This window comes from Bombina bombina, chromosome 7, assembly GCF_027579735.1.
Source record: "Bombina bombina isolate aBomBom1 chromosome 7, aBomBom1.pri, whole genome shotgun sequence".
Classification (NCBI taxonomy): domain Eukaryota; kingdom Metazoa; phylum Chordata; class Amphibia; order Anura; family Bombinatoridae; genus Bombina; species Bombina bombina.
The window spans coordinates 225,970,680-225,990,393 of NC_069505.1; the positions used below are offsets into that span (position 1 = coordinate 225,970,680).

Here is a 19,714-nt window from a genome sequence, read left to right on the forward strand (position 1 = left end):
TATATATATATATATATATATATATATATATATATATATATATAGAGAGAGAGAGAGAGAGAGAGAGACATAGATACAAAGATATTTATAAATATATATATATATATATATATATATATATATAGAGAGAGAGAGAGAGAGAGAGAGAAAATAGTTTCAAGGGTCAGTATAAACTTTGAGATTATGATATAAAATGCTTTATTATACATAGTAATACAACTTTGCAATATACTTTTATTTATTGTGACCCATTCGCCTGTACATTAAGTTTGAAAAGGGTGTATTTTTCATTCCTGAAAAATGAAAGAGCACATGGCATCTTCATAAGCCTAACCCTGTCACATATCTCCCTAATGTATTGTTTATTAACTTATCTTTTCTGCTGACACCAAATAATGGAGATTTGAGTGCAAGCTGTGTAATCTTCAGCCTTAAATCCAGGTTGGCTCCTCTGAATAAGGAAAGTGTGGGAGGAGTTTGACTATTGAACAACAATTGCAGAAAATAAATCTGTTCTAATGTAGTTCAGATTCTGCTGATATGATAATCTATAGGAAGACTGTAGAAAAATGTTGTAATTACAAGGTATTAACACCCCTTTAAAAAGAAAGAGAGCATTGCATACTCTCTTGTAGGTTTTCTGGGTTTTTGTTGCATTGTTTTTTTTCAAATATAAAATATTTTGTGATTTGACTTTTCACACCAAGTCTGGAATTTGAACAGTTACAACAAGATTATGGGATTTCTCAAATAGAAAATGGCAGCTCAAGGAGTAATTCAGAAGGCGCTTGCTATTTCTAGATGTTGAATCCTTGTATTACTCCATATAAGCACACAGCTGGGATATTGTGTGGAGTGGGAGTTTAAACAAAATATTTTGGCTTCTAGACATGAAGAAAACATACAGTCCCTTGTGGTAGTAACGCTTGATATCAAAAGGGATAAAAAAACGTTTCAGCCAATACATATTTTTAATGATAAGGAGCAAGTTCTTATAAAGTCTAGGCGTTGGCTGACAGAACATTCTATGTAACTACAAAAACTGCTTTCAATACAGCAGGGTAACTGCATATTGCAGATCAGTTGCAATATGTGCAATATGATCACTAAATGTTAAAGGGATAGTCTACTCAAAATTAAACTTTCATGATTCAGATAGGAAATGTCATTTTAAACAACTTTCCAATTTACTTTTAGTGTCAAATTAGCTTTTTACCCTTGGTATTCTTTGTTGAAAGCTAAACCTAGGTAGGCTCATATGCTAATTTCTAAGCCCTTGAAGGCCACCTCTTATCTCAGTGCATTTTGACTAATTTATCTGTACCATATAGATACCATTGTGTTCACTCCCATGGAGTTATTAATGAATCAGCACTGATTGGCTAAAATGCAAGTCTGTCAAAAGAACTGAGATAAAGGGTCAGTCTGCAGAGACTTAGATACAAGGCAATCACAGAGGTAAAAAGTATATTAATTTGACTGTGTTGGTTATACAAAACTAGGGAATGGGTAATAAAGGGTTTATATATTTTTTAAACAATAAAAATTTCAAGTAGACTGTCCCTTTAAGGGACCATTCTAAAGCAAAAAATGACATTTAACTCCCGCAGAGGGGTACAACAGATAAGTAAATGATGCTTTGTGGGCTAGCGAGTGGGACATGGCCAGACAGCCAATCAGGAGTGGCAGTTGCACAACCCCACCAATCATAGGCTGTGTCCTGCTCACAAGCTACAAGGCATACGGCTCCTGAACTGGTCTTTTCCTGTGTGTTTAATCATTTTGCTGTGGTTAAAAGGACATAAAAAGGAAATTCAAACTTTCATGATTCAATCAAAGCACAAATATTAAATTACTTTTCAATTTACATCTATTTTCACATTTACTTCTCTGTGTTCTCTCTGTATCCTTTGTTGAAAGCATAATGAGGTAGGCTCAAGAGCAGCAATGTTTTACTCAGAGCTATCTGCTTATGGGCGGCTACACACATATGCCTCTTGTTATTGGCTCACCAGATGTGTTCATCTAGCTCCCAGTAGCACATTACTGCTTTGATGCTTATGTAAACTATGTGTGTTAACTGTTTTGCATGGATTAAACATATAGACATGTGCAAGCAATGGTACCTTGCTGCTCTGGAGCTAAACTGAAATCATCAAAGCAAAATATTAAGTTCTTTCCAGTTAAAGCAACGTTGTAGTCAACATTTTACATTGTTTACTCTTAAAGGTTTTTTAAAATGTATATATCTTATAGATGGATAGATAGATAGATAGATAGATAGATAGAGAGAGAAATAGATAGAAGATAGATAGATAGATAGATAGATAGATAGATAGATAGATTGAACAGTTGCTAAAGTGTGGCCCCTTACTGCTTTTTCTTGCCTTACCAAGTTCATCATTTAGGGACAGACTTAAAGGGACATCTTTCATGATTCAGATAGAGCATGAAATTTTAAGCAACTTTCTAATTTACTCCTATTATCAATTTTCTTTGTTTTCTTGCTATCTTTATTTTAAAAGCAGGAATGTAAATCTTAGCAGCCAGCCCATTTTAGGTTCAGCACCATGGATAGCGCTTGCTTATTGGAGGCTTACATTTATCCACCAATAAGCAATCACATTTCTGCTTTTTAAATAAAGATAGCAAGAGAACAAAGAAAAATTTATAATAGGAGTACATTAGAAAGTTGCTGAATCATGAAAAAAATGGGGTTTGGTGTCCCTTTAAGTTTTCACTGTGGAATTTCATTTTTGTAAAAAAAAAATATAGAAAAATAAAATGAAATAAATAAATAATTGAATTCTATTTAGAAATGTGCTTCAATAAATATTGTAGGTAGTGCAACATTTCAACATTTCACTGATTGGTAGAAGTTTTGCCTAAAGTGCTGAACATTATACTAGTTTTAAGTGGTGGGATTCTGCACCACATCACTTCTAACTTCAGTGAGGAACCTGTTGATCTTTTAAATTTCCTCAAGATATTAATCACTAGAAATTCAGCTGAACACCAGTGATTTGTAAACACAATGATGGATTTATGCAGTCAGCGCTGGGGTTTGCTACTACATATTCACAGATCTGACATTGATGAATATATTCTTGATACATATATTAAAATGTCTGACTAGAAGTTGATTTTACATTATTTGTGGGTATATACTATCTGCATATTTATGATAAACACAGGAAAATATAAAAATATCATTGGCAAATACAGGCTTACAATATTGATTAATTTTCTATATCATGTATTTATTCCTTTATTTTTTAAAGTTTCCTTATTATAAAAATTAGGTCACTGCGAATTCCCAACAGCATGACAACTTGTTCTACGTCACTTAGTGTAAAGGAGATATTATAAACATCACATAAATAAAATTATTATCTAAAAATATTAAGACATTTACTTCCCTTTTTCACTTTACTTTAATCAAACAACTTGAATTTATTATTGACTTCAATTTTCACTAATCAAGGAATGTATTATTCAATTTAGTTTTAACTAAATTTCACAAAAATAGGATTACATTTATTTAAAAAATCTTCGGTTCCGGTAATAAGCTTGGAACAGTGCAGAATTGCTGCTGGTATGAGAAAAGCAAAAAGTCAAAATAATTTTTAACAGCCATTTTAATGCAGGACTGGACTCTGAATAAAATGCAGCCCTGGAAAATTTGGAGACCAGCCCTATTTTTCCTTGAGTCAGGAGAATGCGCACATCCCATTTCTCTGAAAGGGAATTACTGGGATACTTATCCCCCTAATATTTTTTTTTAGAACTAAATGATATTAGTTTGTGTTAAACAAAAGTGCTGGATTGTTGTTATATAGGCACCTACAACCCAACTACATCTATTAATCACCCCCTTAAATTGTAGCTTTCCAACCCCAGCTGCTGCAGCCCACCGGGAAATCTCCTGGTATCCTGGTAGGCCAATCAGGCCTTGTATTAACAGCATGTGTTCAATACACACATACATTATATATATATATATATATATATATATATATATATATATATATATATATATATATATATATACATATATATGTATATACATATATATGTATGTTATTGTTTTCAATAAAACAGAAAATATAAAAGGATTCTCAATTTGGACAGTATAAGATGATGCAAAATATTATGCAATCACATTACACAGATTTGATGCAATATCTCACACTGGTCCAGAGTGCTATATACAAAGCTGTTTTGAAACATTACTGTTAGTGGCAATGCAGGAAAAACTATACAGATTACAGTTACCTTAAAAACTTTAAATTCTGCAAAAAATAAACATAAAGCAATATGTATCAGCACAGAAGTGCAATAATTTGTGGCAGTGCTGTAATGTCACTTGCCAACCTTTCAACAGCTACATTGTAAACATTAGTTTTAAGACTATGGCCAGATTATGTGGTGCACTATTTATCTCTTTCGCTCAAGTGTAACGTTCGCTTGAAGTAATCCTTTCGCACGCATCGGGTAGCATGCATACCAGTTGAAATGAAAATGTTTGCAAGCAAACGAAAGTAGATGCGTGCTAACCTAAGGACTTTGTGATATTGCAACCCTGATAACGTATTTTCCCCTTAGAAGTCAATGGAGAGTGCAGCAGAAAAAAAACCTAACACTTATCGCTTGCGCACTAAGCCGACAGGAGTTATGAATATTTCACATTTCAATGTTCTTCAATTACTGAAAAAAAATATTTTGATTGTAAATACATATTTGTATATATATATATATATATATATATATATATATATATATATATATATACATATAAATATATATATATATATATATATATATCTGTATATACCTATACCTGAATATCTATTCATAAAGAAATATAGGTATTGAAATCTATTATACATCTACATTATAATATATTTAATAATAAAGAGTACATATTTTTTCTGCTTCACGTTTTGCAGTTTAGGTCTAATGCAGTGTCGGGTTAGCGCACTTGGAGAATTGCTAACCTAATAGCGCGTTATTGAATTATTAAATATAAAATATTAAAAAATGGTATTAATAATTATTAGAAAATTATTCTACAACCTGGCAAAAGATATATATATTAATAATAATTTCTAATGATTATTATTAATATTTTTTTATATTTAATAATTCAATAATGCGCATTGAGGTTAGCAATTTTTCATGTGCGCTAACCTAAATCGCAAAACGCGAAGTGCAATATGTATATTTTACATTCCAATGTTCTTTAAATAGACAAAAATGTATTTTTTATTATTAAAGGATTACTTTCTGTTATAATTTTTAAGCTAAACAACTAACATATTAAAGTTAATAAACATTAATTAAAACCTACTGACCTATATTTTCTCCAAAACAAAGTTTCATTTCATTCTAAAAGTTATATATTTTATTCGCCGATGATGTCACATTATCCTGCCCACTATTTTCAGCACTGCATGTTCAAAATACTTAAACCAATAACTTTGTGTTTAAAGCGCCATTTTGAAACCTAGGTATTGTAAGCGGATTGGTACAGAGCAAAGGATACCCACGGAGTGGGTTTGGAAAACAATTAAATTTGCAGACAAGATTTCTGATATACGGTAGAGATATGTTAATGAAATGCTATTGATAAAAAGTGTATTTGGGGTAGTTAGTTAGTAACAGGCATAGAAAATATTTACTTACAGTGGCCCTTTAAATATATGTTATATATATTGTTGCCTTATAAATTGAGAGTGTGGGCCCTACTGGACTTTTATATATATAGATATATAGAATGTGATTGAACTCTTGCTATCAGTTTACTTTCAAACTTGTAATACACAAGCTATTTCTGATGAACGCAAAAATCGCCATTGTTCTCTAGCCCTATAAAGGTAAATATTGTTTGAGAAGCAGTATCTAAGCATTATAAAGTTTGATGATATTGAATCTATAATAATACTCAAATGATCGCAGTTATCTATTAGACACAAACGTCATGTTGTACAATGAGTCAGCATATAAATCATCTATTAGCATACAGAGTCACAAATACAAATTGCTGCAATGTACTTCTCAAAATGTTTTCTCAACATATTTTGTTTAAAACAAAGTAATGTAAGGTCAAATAACACATATTACTAATTAGATTTTTCATGTTTAAAGGGATATAAAACCATCTGTTTCATTTTTGTAATAAAAAACACTAAGCAGTGGGTTTTTGCCTAATATAAACCATTGCATTATGTATTATTATCATATTAAAAATGATTTTTCTATTTATTTTAAACTTCCTTTGTCCTGTCACAGAGCCACAAGGGGGCTAGGGCCACTGTAGGAAGACATATCTAGCCTTAAAGGGACATTATACACTCATTTTCATATAACTGCATGTAATAGGCACTACTATAAAGAATAAGATGCACAGACACTGATATAAAAATCCAGTATAAAACTGTTTAAAAACTTACTTAGAAGCTGTCAGTTTGGCTCTGTTGAAAAGGTAGTTGGAAAGCCCACTGCAAGTGGCAAATAAGACACTCCCCCCTCCCCCCTCTTTTGCATATGAAAAGACCCTTTACAAAAACAGGAGCAAACTGGAGAAGGTAGCTGACAGTATTATTCACATAAAACTTTGGGGCTTGGTTAGGAGTCTGAAAATCAAAGCAATGTTATTTAAAAATAAGCAAAACTAAACATTTTTTTAAAAAAAAAACACTTTATGGGCTATATAAATAGATCATTTACAAAACATTTATGCAAAGAAAAAATGAGTGTATAATGTCCCTTTAATGTCATAAATCATCTAGAGTAACATAAAATAGCTTAGTGTTTCATAAAACAGGCAGTCAGTTTTGCCCATGCTCAGAAGAGGACATAATGAAACTTAAGTTAACAGCCTGTCAGCTTTCTCAGAGGATACACTGTGAATTTCTAAGTGCTCATTTTGGCAGAAAACAAGTAATTAGTTTGCTGTTTTTTTAAACAATCTGTTTCTTTTTATATTAATTTAACAAATTTGTTTTTACTAAAGGAACGCTGTTTTATATCCCTTTAAGTCTGCAAAGCTAATTACATAAAAAAGAGCAGTATTGTGTAAACCGATGTAGATCTCATTTTGTCACTGATGTGCTGGGATAGCTTAGCTCATTGTTTATTGAAAAGAAACACGTCTGTTATGTCAAACATGTTCTTAAGACAGCAATAGATAGAGTATTAAGAATTCTATCTCCCCCTTAGCACCAAATACACCACCTTGATTAAATGATAGACAGTTTTAAGTGATTCACTTGTGTCTTAGATTAATAGGGACACCAAACCATCATCAATCACCAATGACTGTGAACAAGATGAATGCAGAATATTCCCTGCTGAAAATGAACTCATTTCATGACCTCACCCTCGCAATGGTGAATACTTAACAAGATTAAATTATTATAATATTCCTTCTTTCCAATCACATTGTAACATGTGCATATTGACTATTTAAAAATGTATATATATATATATAAATATATTATTATTTTTGCGCATCAGGTTGAGCTCGTATTACTAGTTAAAAGTAAAATATTTTTGCCCTCACGCAGGATAACATATTTCCCCATAGAAGTTAATGGAGCAAACACGACTGCATAGTCTCAAGTGCACTAACCCGACATGAAAATATGAATATTTCACATTCCAATGTTCTTCACATAGAAGATTATGTTCTATTTATTCATAAATACATATTTCTACATATATCTGATGGTACATAAAGAAACATGATTGTATATAAGTAAAGATATGTACAGATATATATGGGAATATCTATTTATAAATACTTAGAACATATTCCCCTTTGTGCAGAACATTGGAATGCGAAATATGTCCAGTAAATACATAGTTTAAATGATTATTAAACATGAATATTGCATAAATATTTTTTTCATGTTTTCATCTACTTAAAGGGACATGAAACCCAATTTTTTTTTCTTTCATGATTTAGAAAGAGAATGCAATTTTAAACAATTTTCTAATTTTCTTCTATTATCTAGTTTGCTTAATTCTCTTGATATCCTTTGCTGAAAAGCATATCTAGATAGGCTCAGTAGCTGCTGATTGTGGCTGCACATAGATGCCTTGCGTGATTGGCTCACCCTTGAGCATAGCCATTTCTTCCACAAAGGATATCTAAAGAATGAATCAAATTAGATAATATAAATACATTGGGATGTTGTTTAAAATTGTATTCTCTATCTGAATCATGAAAGAAATGTTTGGTTTTAATGTCCCTTTAACTGCAAAGGTCTCCAATGTACTTCTATATATGTCTAAATATGTGTACATATGTATATATATATATATATATATATATATATATATATATATATATATATATATATATGTGTGTATATATGCCTGTAAATACATATTAATACATAAATTATGTACACACATAATACATACATACATATATATATATATATATATATATATATTTGAGCCCTTATAACTTTGTTGTGCAATATTATTTTGAATATTTTTTATTAGATGCTGTTATTATAAGTGTAAGTATACTTTGTAGTGTATTTTTTATGTGTTTTCTGAGAGAGCTCTGAGGTTGTGCTAACCCGACATGTGTTAACTTCAATTGCGCTCAAGGGATCCTGTTTACTTTCAACTTGTAATACGAGTGAAAAACCCCCATGTGTTCAAACACCCACGATAAACCCCTAATCGCTCGTGCGTATCTGTTAGCGCTCCACTCTGAATCTAGCCCTTATTGGGCACGCTACCCGGCTAACATTCCAGTCAATATTAAGCTAAAGTTAAAAAAAAAAAAAATATTGCAAAGTATTATACTACTCCCACCCTGCTATTTCACAATGCACACGGTTGGAAAAAAAATCTGTTGAGAAAATGTTCAAAAAAAATTAAATGCCATCATTTTTTTTCACAAGCTTTACTATCGTCTGTACACATTTTAATATAATGCTTGATATAATATATATATATATATATATATATATATATATATATATATATATATATATATATATATATATATTAAGTTAATACACTTCTGGAAGCATACTGAAAAAGTCTACACTACACAACTAGTTCTGGACCAGTAAAACATTAGAATTTGTCCTATATTTAACATTGATGGACTAGAAAGCTTTTCCTTTCCCTGACTGGTATCTTTTTTTCCCTGACTGGTGTAGTCTAGTGACAATATTCCACACACACACACATATATATATATATATATATATATATATATATATATATATATATATATATATAGAGAGAGAGAGAGAGAGAGAGAGAGATAGAGATAGATAGATAGATAGATAGATAGATAGATAGATATACCTATGAATGGGAAGAGGAAAGAACAATATATCATAAGTTCTAGTATTTGTATAAGGTGCAGACCCTGAAAAAACACATTTAAGGATTAGAGACAAGAGAGAAAATAGAGAATATATATATTCTCATAAAAAGGCAGGGATTTCAGCACTCAAAGTAGGAAAAAAAGGTATCACACCAATTTGATTCAAGAATTATATATAATTTATTATCACTATGTCCACACTCGTGCATAGACTCTGCAGACAAAAACTTCCAAAACAATGTGTCTGAGCTGTAATAAATATAATACCATAAATACAATAAAGTCATATGTATTATATTTAAAAAAACAAACAAATAAAACTGAAAAGCATGGCCAGTTTATAAACAATATATGTAGATTTATGTGCATATAACCAATGCCAAATGCAACACCCCTTCCAGAGGGTAGCCCTGTACTCCGCCAGTACAGGGCTACCCCTTAGATGCATAACGTTACAATGAAATATGCAATAGTGCCTGCTGTATGAACAACACCAATACTAGAGGATAGCACCACTCATGTTGAAGGTCCCAGCTACCATGTTAATTAATAAGGATCTATGTTCATCCTAAAGCAAGCACATAGTGGAGGTAAATAATAACAACATTCACATAAAGTATACAAGCGGTGAAGTTGGAAGCATATAACATATACAATGCTTCTGACGAGTATCCAGAAATGCTATATCAAGTACTGACATAAAATAAGATATTGTGCTGATATAATTGCAAGTCCAGTAGCAATCAACACTTAAGCGGGAATGGGGTACATATATTCCTTTGCACCACCATCTCCGCAATATTTTACTGTAAATAACGATCTCCAAAAGAATCCTCCTCTCTGGGAATCATAAAACTATGATTATATGATAGATCCTTATTAATTAATATGGTAGCTGGGACCTTCAACATGAGTGGTGCTATCCTCTAGTATTGGTGTTGTTCATACAGCAGGCACTATTGCATATTTCATTGTAACCTTATGCATCTAAGCATTTATATGTTCCTCCAATCTCTGGCATAGAGCCTCAGGTTTTATCTCATGGTGACAGTTTCCAGTTATGCCTTTCTGGGTCACTCACTGAGAGAGGTGTTGCCTTTGATTTTTCCACTATTCTATTGGTGTAGCAACCCATTTGCATGGATCCTCATTGATAAATCCAAGGTAGCAGATTCCTGGAGGAGTACAGGGCTACCCTCTGGAAGGGGTGTTGCATTTGGCGTTGGTTATATGCACATAAATCTACATATATTGTTTATAAACTGCCCATGCTTTTCAGTTTTATTTGTTTGTTTTTTAAATATAATACATATGACTTTATTGTATTTATGGCATTATATTTATTACAGCTCAGACACATTGTTTTGGAAGTTTTTGTCTGCAGAGTCTATGCACGAGTGTGGACATAGCGATAATAAATCATATATAATTCTTGAATCAAATTGGTGTGATAATATATATATTCTCTATTTTCTTTTTTGTCTCAAATCCTTAAATATATATATATATATATATATATATATATATAGAGAGAGAGAGAGAGAGAGAGAGAGAGAGAGAGAGAGAGAGAGAGAGATTATAGATAGATAGATATTCTACAGATTAAAGAGGAGTCTACTTATTTTAATAACATTTCATGTCTTAAAAGGTCATTATATTTTTTTAAATATATACAGAAATTAAACCATTGCAAAATATTTTCATATAAAATGTATTATTTTAAAGAACTGAAATTCGTGATTTTGCTTGCAAAGATTTTATTGCTTTTTAGTCCAATACATTTTGGAAATCCTCTCAAGTGTTATTTATAATATTTCTGTGGCCAATGACGAACACAGGTAAACAACCTTTTGCACATATCAACCAATCATTGTGTAGCACATATGAGGTCAGGGGCTGAACTTGACAGAATGCATTCTGAGGGAAGTGGAAAAACTATAATATTCAGTTTTAAATTACAGAAGATGTGGGCACAATAAACAAATAACCTGTATTGCAAAGTTGTTTCACAATGCATAATTAAACAGTTCATGGGGAATTACATTTTGAATTTAATTTCCCTTAAAGGGACAGTCTACACCAGAATTTTTATTGTTTTAAAAGATAGATAATCCCTTTATTACCCATTCCCCAGTTTTACATAACCAACACAGTTATATTTATATACTTTTTACCTCTGTGATTATCTTGTATTTAAGCCTCTGCAAATTGCCCCCGTATTTCAGTTCTTTTGACAGACTTGCAGTTTAGCCAATCAGTGCTGGCTCCCAGATAACTTCACGTGCATGAGCACAGTGTTATCTATATGAAAAACACGAACTAACACCCTCTAGTGGTGAAAAACTGTTAAAATTCATTCTGAAAAGAAGTGGCCTTCAAGGTCTAAGAAATTAGCATATGAACCTCCTAGGTTAAGCTTTCAACTAAGAATACCAAGAGAACAAAGAAAAATTGGTGATAAAAGTAAATTGGAAAATTGTTTAAAATTACATGCCCTATCTGAATCATGAAAGTTTATTTTGGACTAGACTGTCCCTTTAAAAGTAATTAAAAAGACAACCATTCCCTCGAGATAGTGACAGACCCCAAATAACTATGAAACAAACAGGGTCTTTGACACACAAATTTTGCTTGGATGGGATCTAAATTAATTACTGTCAAACATATATCAGAAATATATAAATATAATTAATAGATCATTATCACAAATGCCTCTGAGGCTGCAGGTTAAGTCACCTAACTTTCCATCCTTACCATTCTATGCTGAGAAGCGATCATGCTTTCCCAGTCAACGTCTGATTGGATGGTAGAAACAAGTGAAGGTAGCTCCTCAGAGTGAGGTTTGTTGTGTATTAGTGTGTGTAGAGTCAGGTGGGTGGTCATGTGTTGGTCATGACTTTCCTCCTTGTCCCGTGATGCTAAGTCCCCCATCATCTCTTCTTCTCCATCTGCTTTACACGTGAAAGGAGAGGTGGCTTGCTTGGAAGACATACTTCTAAAAAGAAATATGAGATGATAGACATGTGTCAATCACAGAGACACCTACCAGTAAAAGAGACTAAACTAATCAAAAAAACATTACTCATATACCCCAAATTTGTATTAAAGTGACATGCACGTCATTTTTGGATTATTGATTCTAGCCAACTGTGTGTTTCACCCTTGAGAGTACATGGTTAATTAAAAAAAATATATAAAATAAAACAAGCTGGCTTAGAATGTCGAACCAATTGATTTTTATGCTGCATATGCAGAATAAATAAATTGTTCTCCAGTAACTTTTAAAATATTATTCAGAATTAAGTGATCCTAACACTAACCCATAATGAAAATAAAAGTGTCTCCCTTAGATGATAATGGAATTGGGATACTGAGAAATGCAGAAAGACACGAGGAAAAGAAAGAGAGAAAGAAATGGGGAAAAATAGATACATGCAGAAAATGAAAAAAAAAAAAAAGGTTTTCTGTTTTGTGAAAAAAATATACTGGTAAGAAATACAGTAGATTGGGACATATTTTAAATAACAAATTTAAAACAACTTTGGGAAAATCTGCACCATTAGCAATATCTAAGTATATTACAGACATTTCAACTGTCATTGCAAGTATAATTTCTTTTTCATAGACTTAGTTCTTCAATTAATCATAATTTGTTGGTTTGGAAAAAAAAATCAAAAACCTCCTTTCAATAATTTATGTCATTTTCCTGCATTAATACTCTTCTACATCAATGGGTTTCATGCTTATACTTATTGTCATGGGACCCCATAAAAGCAGATTTAGTCTTATTTTATTGATTACAGCAGTGTTTTATTTCACAGTCAATGCATTAATAACACTAACTCAAAAAAAAGAAAAAGAAAACACGTTAAATTTTAAAATCGGTTTCTATGTTAGCTTGTTAAAATGTTTTATTTAATGCAAGGAAACTCATTAGTAAAATTACAGTTAATAAATTAATAGATCTTATGATGAAGGTCTCTGTTGAAATAAAAAACGTAAATGCGAATTCTAGAGTTCTGAGAGCTTTTTTTTCTTGCAAAAGATTTCATTACTAGTAAACCCAGATATCTTCTTTTAAGACTGTGAAACCTTACAAAATGTTATTTTAAATCATTTTACCACACAGCAAGATCATCATTATTACAGAAATTCCAGAGCGATTGAGAAACATTCTGTGCTTGTTTAGTTTAACATGAAGTAATTAACCTTTTTGCCAATGGAACAGTTCTACAATGTCGATGTAATATTACAATACCCAACATTTTGTAGCTGTTTTCTCTCTCTCTCTCTCTCTCTCTCTCTCTCTCTCTCTCTCTCTCTCTATATATATATATATATATATATATTACATTGAAATTGAGCAATATTGCCAGCTCAATATAATTTATACAAGTGGCAGTACAGGAACCTAATAGATTAGATAGATATATAGATAGAGAGATAGATATAGATAGATAGATAGATAGATAGATAGAAAGAGAGATATATAGATAGATAGAAATATAGATAGAGAGATAGAGAGATAGATAGATGATAGATAGATAGATAGATAGATATATGATGGATATATATATATCTAGAGATAGATAGATAGATAGATAGATAGAAAGATAGATAGAGAGATAGATACATAGATAGATAGATAGATGATGGATATATAGAGAGATAGAGAGATAGATAGATATAGATAGATAGATAGATAGATAGATAGATAGAGATTGAGAGAGCGAGATAGAGAGAGATAAGAGATAGATAATAGATAGATAAATAGATATATAGATAGATAAATCGATAGATAGATAGATGGATAGATAGAGATAGATAGATAGATAGAGATCGAGAGAGAGAACGTGATAGATAATAGATAAATAGAAAGATAGATAGATTTTAGGAGACAGATAGATAAATAGATATATAGATAAAGAGACAAACAGATGGATGATATATAGATAGATAAATAGGAGACAGATAGATGGTAGGTAGATAGATAGATAATTACCAGAATGGAAGGGAGATAGATACATGATAGATAGATAGATAGATAGATAGATAGATAATTGACAGGCAGGGAGATAGATTTTTAGACAGATAGATAGATATATAGATAGATATAGAAAGATAGAGAGAAAGAGAGAGAGAGAGAAATAAGAGATAGATAATAGATAGATAGATAGATAGATAGATGATAGATATTAGGAGACAGATAGACAAATAGATAGATAGATAGATAGATAGATAGATAGATAGATAGATAGATAAAGAGACAGACATATAGATTATACAGGGAGTGCAGAATTATTAGGCAAGTTGTATTTTTGAGGATTAATTTTATTATTGAACAACAACCATGTTCTCAATGAACCCAAAAAACTCATTAATATCAAAGCTGAATATTTTTGGAAGTAGTTTTTAGTTTGTTTTTAGTTTTAGCTATTTTAGGGGAATATCTGTGTGTGCAGGTGACTATTACTGTGCATAATTATTAGGCAACTTAACAAAAAACAAATATATACCCATTTCAATTATTTATTTTTACCAGTGAAACCAATATAACATCTCAACATTCACAAATATACATTTCTGACATTCAAAAACAAAACAAAAACAAATCAGTGACCAATATAGCCACCTTTCTTTGCAAGGACACTCAAAAGCCTGCCATCCATGGATTCTGTAAGTGTTTTGATCTGTTCACCATCAACATTGCGTGCAGCAGCAACCACAGCCTCCCAGACACTGTTCAGAGAGGTGTACTGTTTTCCCTACTTGTAAATCTCACATTTGATGATGGACCACAGGTTCTCAATGGGGTTCAGATAAGGTGAACAAGGAGGCCATGTCATTAGATTTTCTTCTTTTATACCCTTTCTTGCCAGCCACGCTGTGGAGTACTTGGACGCGTGTGATGGAGCATTGTCCTGCATGAAAATCATGTTTTTCTTGAAGGATGCAGACTTCTTCCTGTACCACTGCTTGAAGAAGGTGTCTTCCAGAAACTGGCAGTAGGACTGGGAGTTGAGCTTGACTCCATCCTCAACCCGAAAAGGCCCCACAAGCTCATCTTTGATGATACCAGCCCAAACCAGTACTCCACCTCCACCTTGCTGGCGTCTGAGTCGGACTGGAGCCTTCTGCCCTTTACCAATCCAGCCACGGGCCCATCCATCTGGCCCATCAAGACTCACTCTCATTTTATCAGTCCATAAAACCTTAGAAAAATCAGTCTTGAGATATTTCTTGGCCCAGTCTTGACGTTTCAGGTTGTGTGTCTTGTTCAGTGGTGGTCGTCTTTCAGCCTTTCTTACCTTGGCCATGTCTCTGAGTATTGCACACCTTGTGCTTTTGAGCACTCCAGTGATGTTGCAGCTCTGAAATATGGCCAAACTGGTGGCAAGTGGAATCTTGGCAGCTGCATGCTTGACTTTTCTCAGTTCATGGGCAGTTATTTTGCGCCTTGGTTTTTCCACACGCTTCTTGCGACCCTGTTGACTATTTTGAATGAAACGCTTGATTGTTCGATGATCACGCTTCAGAAGCTTTGCAATTTTAAGAGTGCTGCATCCCTCTGCAAGATATCTCACTATTTTTTACTTTTCTGAGCCTGTCAAGTCCTTCTTTTGACCCATTTTGCCAAAGGAAAGGAAGTTGCCTAATAATTATGCACACCTGATATAGGGTGTTGATGTCATTAGACCACACCCCTTCTCATTACAGAGATGCACATCACCTAATATGCTTAATTGGTAGTAGGCTTTCGAGCCTATACAGCTTGGAGTAAGACAACATGCATAAAGAGGATCATGTGGTCAAAATACTCATTTGCCTAATAATTCTGCACTCCCTGTATATAGATAAATAGGAGACAGATAGATGGTAGATAGATAGATAGATAGATTATTGATAAATAGATAGATGATAGATAGATAGATAGATAGATAGATAGATAGATAGATAGATGATTGACAGACAGACAGGGAGATAGATGTATAGATAGATAGATAGATAGATAGATAGATAGATAGATGATTCATAGAATGGAAGTGAGATAGATAGATAGATAGATGATAATAGATAGATAGATAGATAGATAGACAGATAGATGATAATAGATAGATAGATAGATAGATAGATAGATAGACAAATAGCACCCAAACTTACTACTGCTTAATCCTATCTATACTGATATTACAAAGCATTAGTTTTTGAGCGCATGGCACTTGACCAATCTTAAACAACAGTGGCTTAGTATAATTACTGTAATATACCTAAGACCAAGGTAGCTTTGCCAATTTTAGCATTAAAGGGACATGAAACCCAAATTTTTTTATCTCATGATTTAGGTAGACCATAAAATATTAATCATCTTTCAAATTTACTTTTATTAACACATTTGCTTCATTCTCTTGGTATGCTTAGTTGAAGGAGCAGCAATGCACTACTGGTTTCTAACTGAACACATGGGTGAGCCAATGAAAATCAGTATATATATGCAGCCACCAATCAGCAGCTAGAACCTAAGTTCTTTGCTGCTCCTGAGCTTTCCTAGATAAACCTTTCAGCAAAGGATAACAAAAGAAGGAAGCAAATTAAATAATAGAAGTAAATTGAAAAGTTGTTTAGAATTGTATGCTCTGTCTAAATCATGAAATAACATTTTTGGGTTTCATGTCCCTTTAAATCTAACTTTACTATTAAAGGGCCACTAAACCCAAAATCTTTCTTTCATGATTCAGATAGAGAATAGAAATTTAAACAACATTACAGTTTACTTCCATTATTTATTTTGCTTCATTTTTTAAATATCCTTAGTAGAAGAAAAAGCAATGCACATGGTGAGCCAATCACACGATGCTTCTATGTGCAGCAACCAATCAGCAGCTAGTGAGCATATCTAAATATGCTTTTCATCAAAGAATATCAAGAGAATAAAACAAATTAGATAATATAAGTAAATTAGAAAGATGTTTAAAATTGCATTCTCTTTCTAAATCATAAAAGAAAAAATGTGGCTGGCATGTCCCTTTAAGTTACAAATGATCTACAAGATCCAGACTTACCAGACAGCCTTTATACCAAGACAACTATAGGCTTTCATATTACTAGTAAATTAGAGGGGATTAGTATGATGTTTAAACAGAATTATTGACATTCTTTATAAATCTCATGTGTGGCATTAAAAGTGGTTTATATATAGAAGTAGTAGGATTCCATTATAGGAATTGTGTTTTTTTCTGCTGACTGACCTGCATAAAATCAATGGGGCTATAATCACAAATATAAAACATTTAACCCATACAAGTGCCACAGTTAGCATTGGTGAGAAAGATTAGTCAAAATTAAAAATTAAAACCAAACTCACCCAATGATAATATCAAGGTCTTTATTATCTAATTATTGCACCTAAAATATCAACATAAAGCAAATCTATGCAGCAACAGATTTCCCTTCCATATTATCATTATTTTTAGCAATAACACATCACATCATCAAGGTCTGATGTGTAATGTTAAATGTGAGAGCTAGGCAGCAGGTTGAGCAGCTAACTACACTTGGTACAGAGGTATATGCAGGGTTTAGCTAGCAGAAGCCATTTCTGGGGGTGAGTACTACAAAACTAACGTATTAGTACAAATAAAGTATTACTGAATATTTACATTATTTAAGCTATATAGCTGCAAAAGCAGAGAGGGTGTGAGCTACTATATTTGACCTTATTTACATGGTATAGTATAGTATAGTATTATGTATTTGTATTGTTCTTTATTTTAAAAACCCCAGCAATATATCTTTTTCCACACAATTTAAAATCTCCACATGGCTCAAGGTGGCTGTCGATGGTCTTTGAAGACTTGATTTATTGACATTCTATCTCTGCTGCTGTTTAATCTGATAAATGAAACAGACCTGGCAAGTTTAAAATCTTAACATCATCATTGTTATCACAGTCTAGGGATGTCTGTCCAAGGCATGTACAGAAGTGGTGCCATGAATGATATAATGCTAATTCTAGCCACGTTTGGGCATTGTCTTCTGATATAACCTTATGTACATTCCAAAACAGACTTCTAAAGAAGCTTTGTAGTTTAGATGATCATCTGGTCACATCCAGAAACATTACATAAGAACATTTCTTTTTTCGCAGTAAAGTCAAAATTAAACTCCCACAGTTTAGATAGAGCATTTAATTCTAAAAGGTTTTACTTTGTTCTCTTAGGGCCTATAGATCTAATTCTCTCTGCTCTGGCGAGATGATCTAATACATCTCGTCAGAACCGCAAGGTCCCTCAAAGACTTTTAAAAAGGCAATGTGTTTCTTGAGAACTGTCTATCTTTCTATACAGAGTTTTGGGTGTGAAGTAGAGACACCTAAATTGCTAAATAATGCTCAAACATAGCCCCCAATATTTGTCAAGATTCCTTTCCACGCCATCATCAGTCCCTTAGTATTATTTGTTGAAAGGCATAAGCAGGTGGGCTCAGGAGCAGCAAAGCAGTACTGGGAGAAAGCTGGTGCTTAGTGGCTACACACATATGTCTCTTGTCATTGGCTGTCCTGATGTGTAGAGATAGCTCCCAGTAGTGAATTGCTGTTTTGGGACTGGCTTTAACTATGTGTTTAACCCATTTGTTAAACACAACTATATGGAGGCAAACGTACACTGTACAATGCTCAAACACAAAGTACAATGCTCAAACACATTACTTCATTTTCTTTTACGTATAATATACAATTTTTTAATTTAAAAAAAACAAACCATATAATCACATTCAGTGGTTGTCTGCAAAATACACTACAGAAATTAAAAAAAAAAAAACAGAAACATTTTTATTGTAAACTGGGTACAGCTGCCAGTACCCAAGATGGCTACCAATAAGGTAGAGGGGGAGGGGTAGAGATCTGTTTGGGAGGGATTAGGGAGGTTGGGGGCTAAGGGGGGGTCCTACACAGTAGCATATGTAAATATGCTTTTATAACTATCTATCTATATATATATATATATATATATATATATATATATATATATATATATATATATATATATATAAAGAAACATTTTATTTTAGTACTGGCAGACTTTCTGCCAGTACTTAAGATGGCGGGGACAATTGTGGGGTGGGGGAGCTCTTTGGGAAGGATCAGGGGGTCTGATGTGTCAGGTGGGAGGCTGATCTCTACACTAAAGCTAAAATTAACTCTACAAACTCCCTACAAGCTACCTAATTAACCCCTTCAATGCTGGGTATAATTCACGTGTGGTGATCAGTGGCATTTAGCGGCCTTCTAATTACCAAAAAGCAATGCCAAAGCCATATATGTCTGCTATTTCTGAACAAAGGGGATCCCAGAGA

General features: G+C 32.6%; 1 protein-coding gene across 1 annotated transcript in view; it reads right to left on the minus strand.

The window, feature by feature from the left end:
* Positions 1 to 19,714, minus strand: part of SOX6 (SRY-box transcription factor 6) — a 786,620-nt gene that overhangs the window by 461,215 nt on the left and 305,691 nt on the right. Inside the window, 1 exon segment of the mRNA XM_053720627.1 lies at positions 12,116 to 12,356. Within this exon segment, the coding sequence (XP_053576602.1) occupies positions 12,116 to 12,356 (241 nt within the window).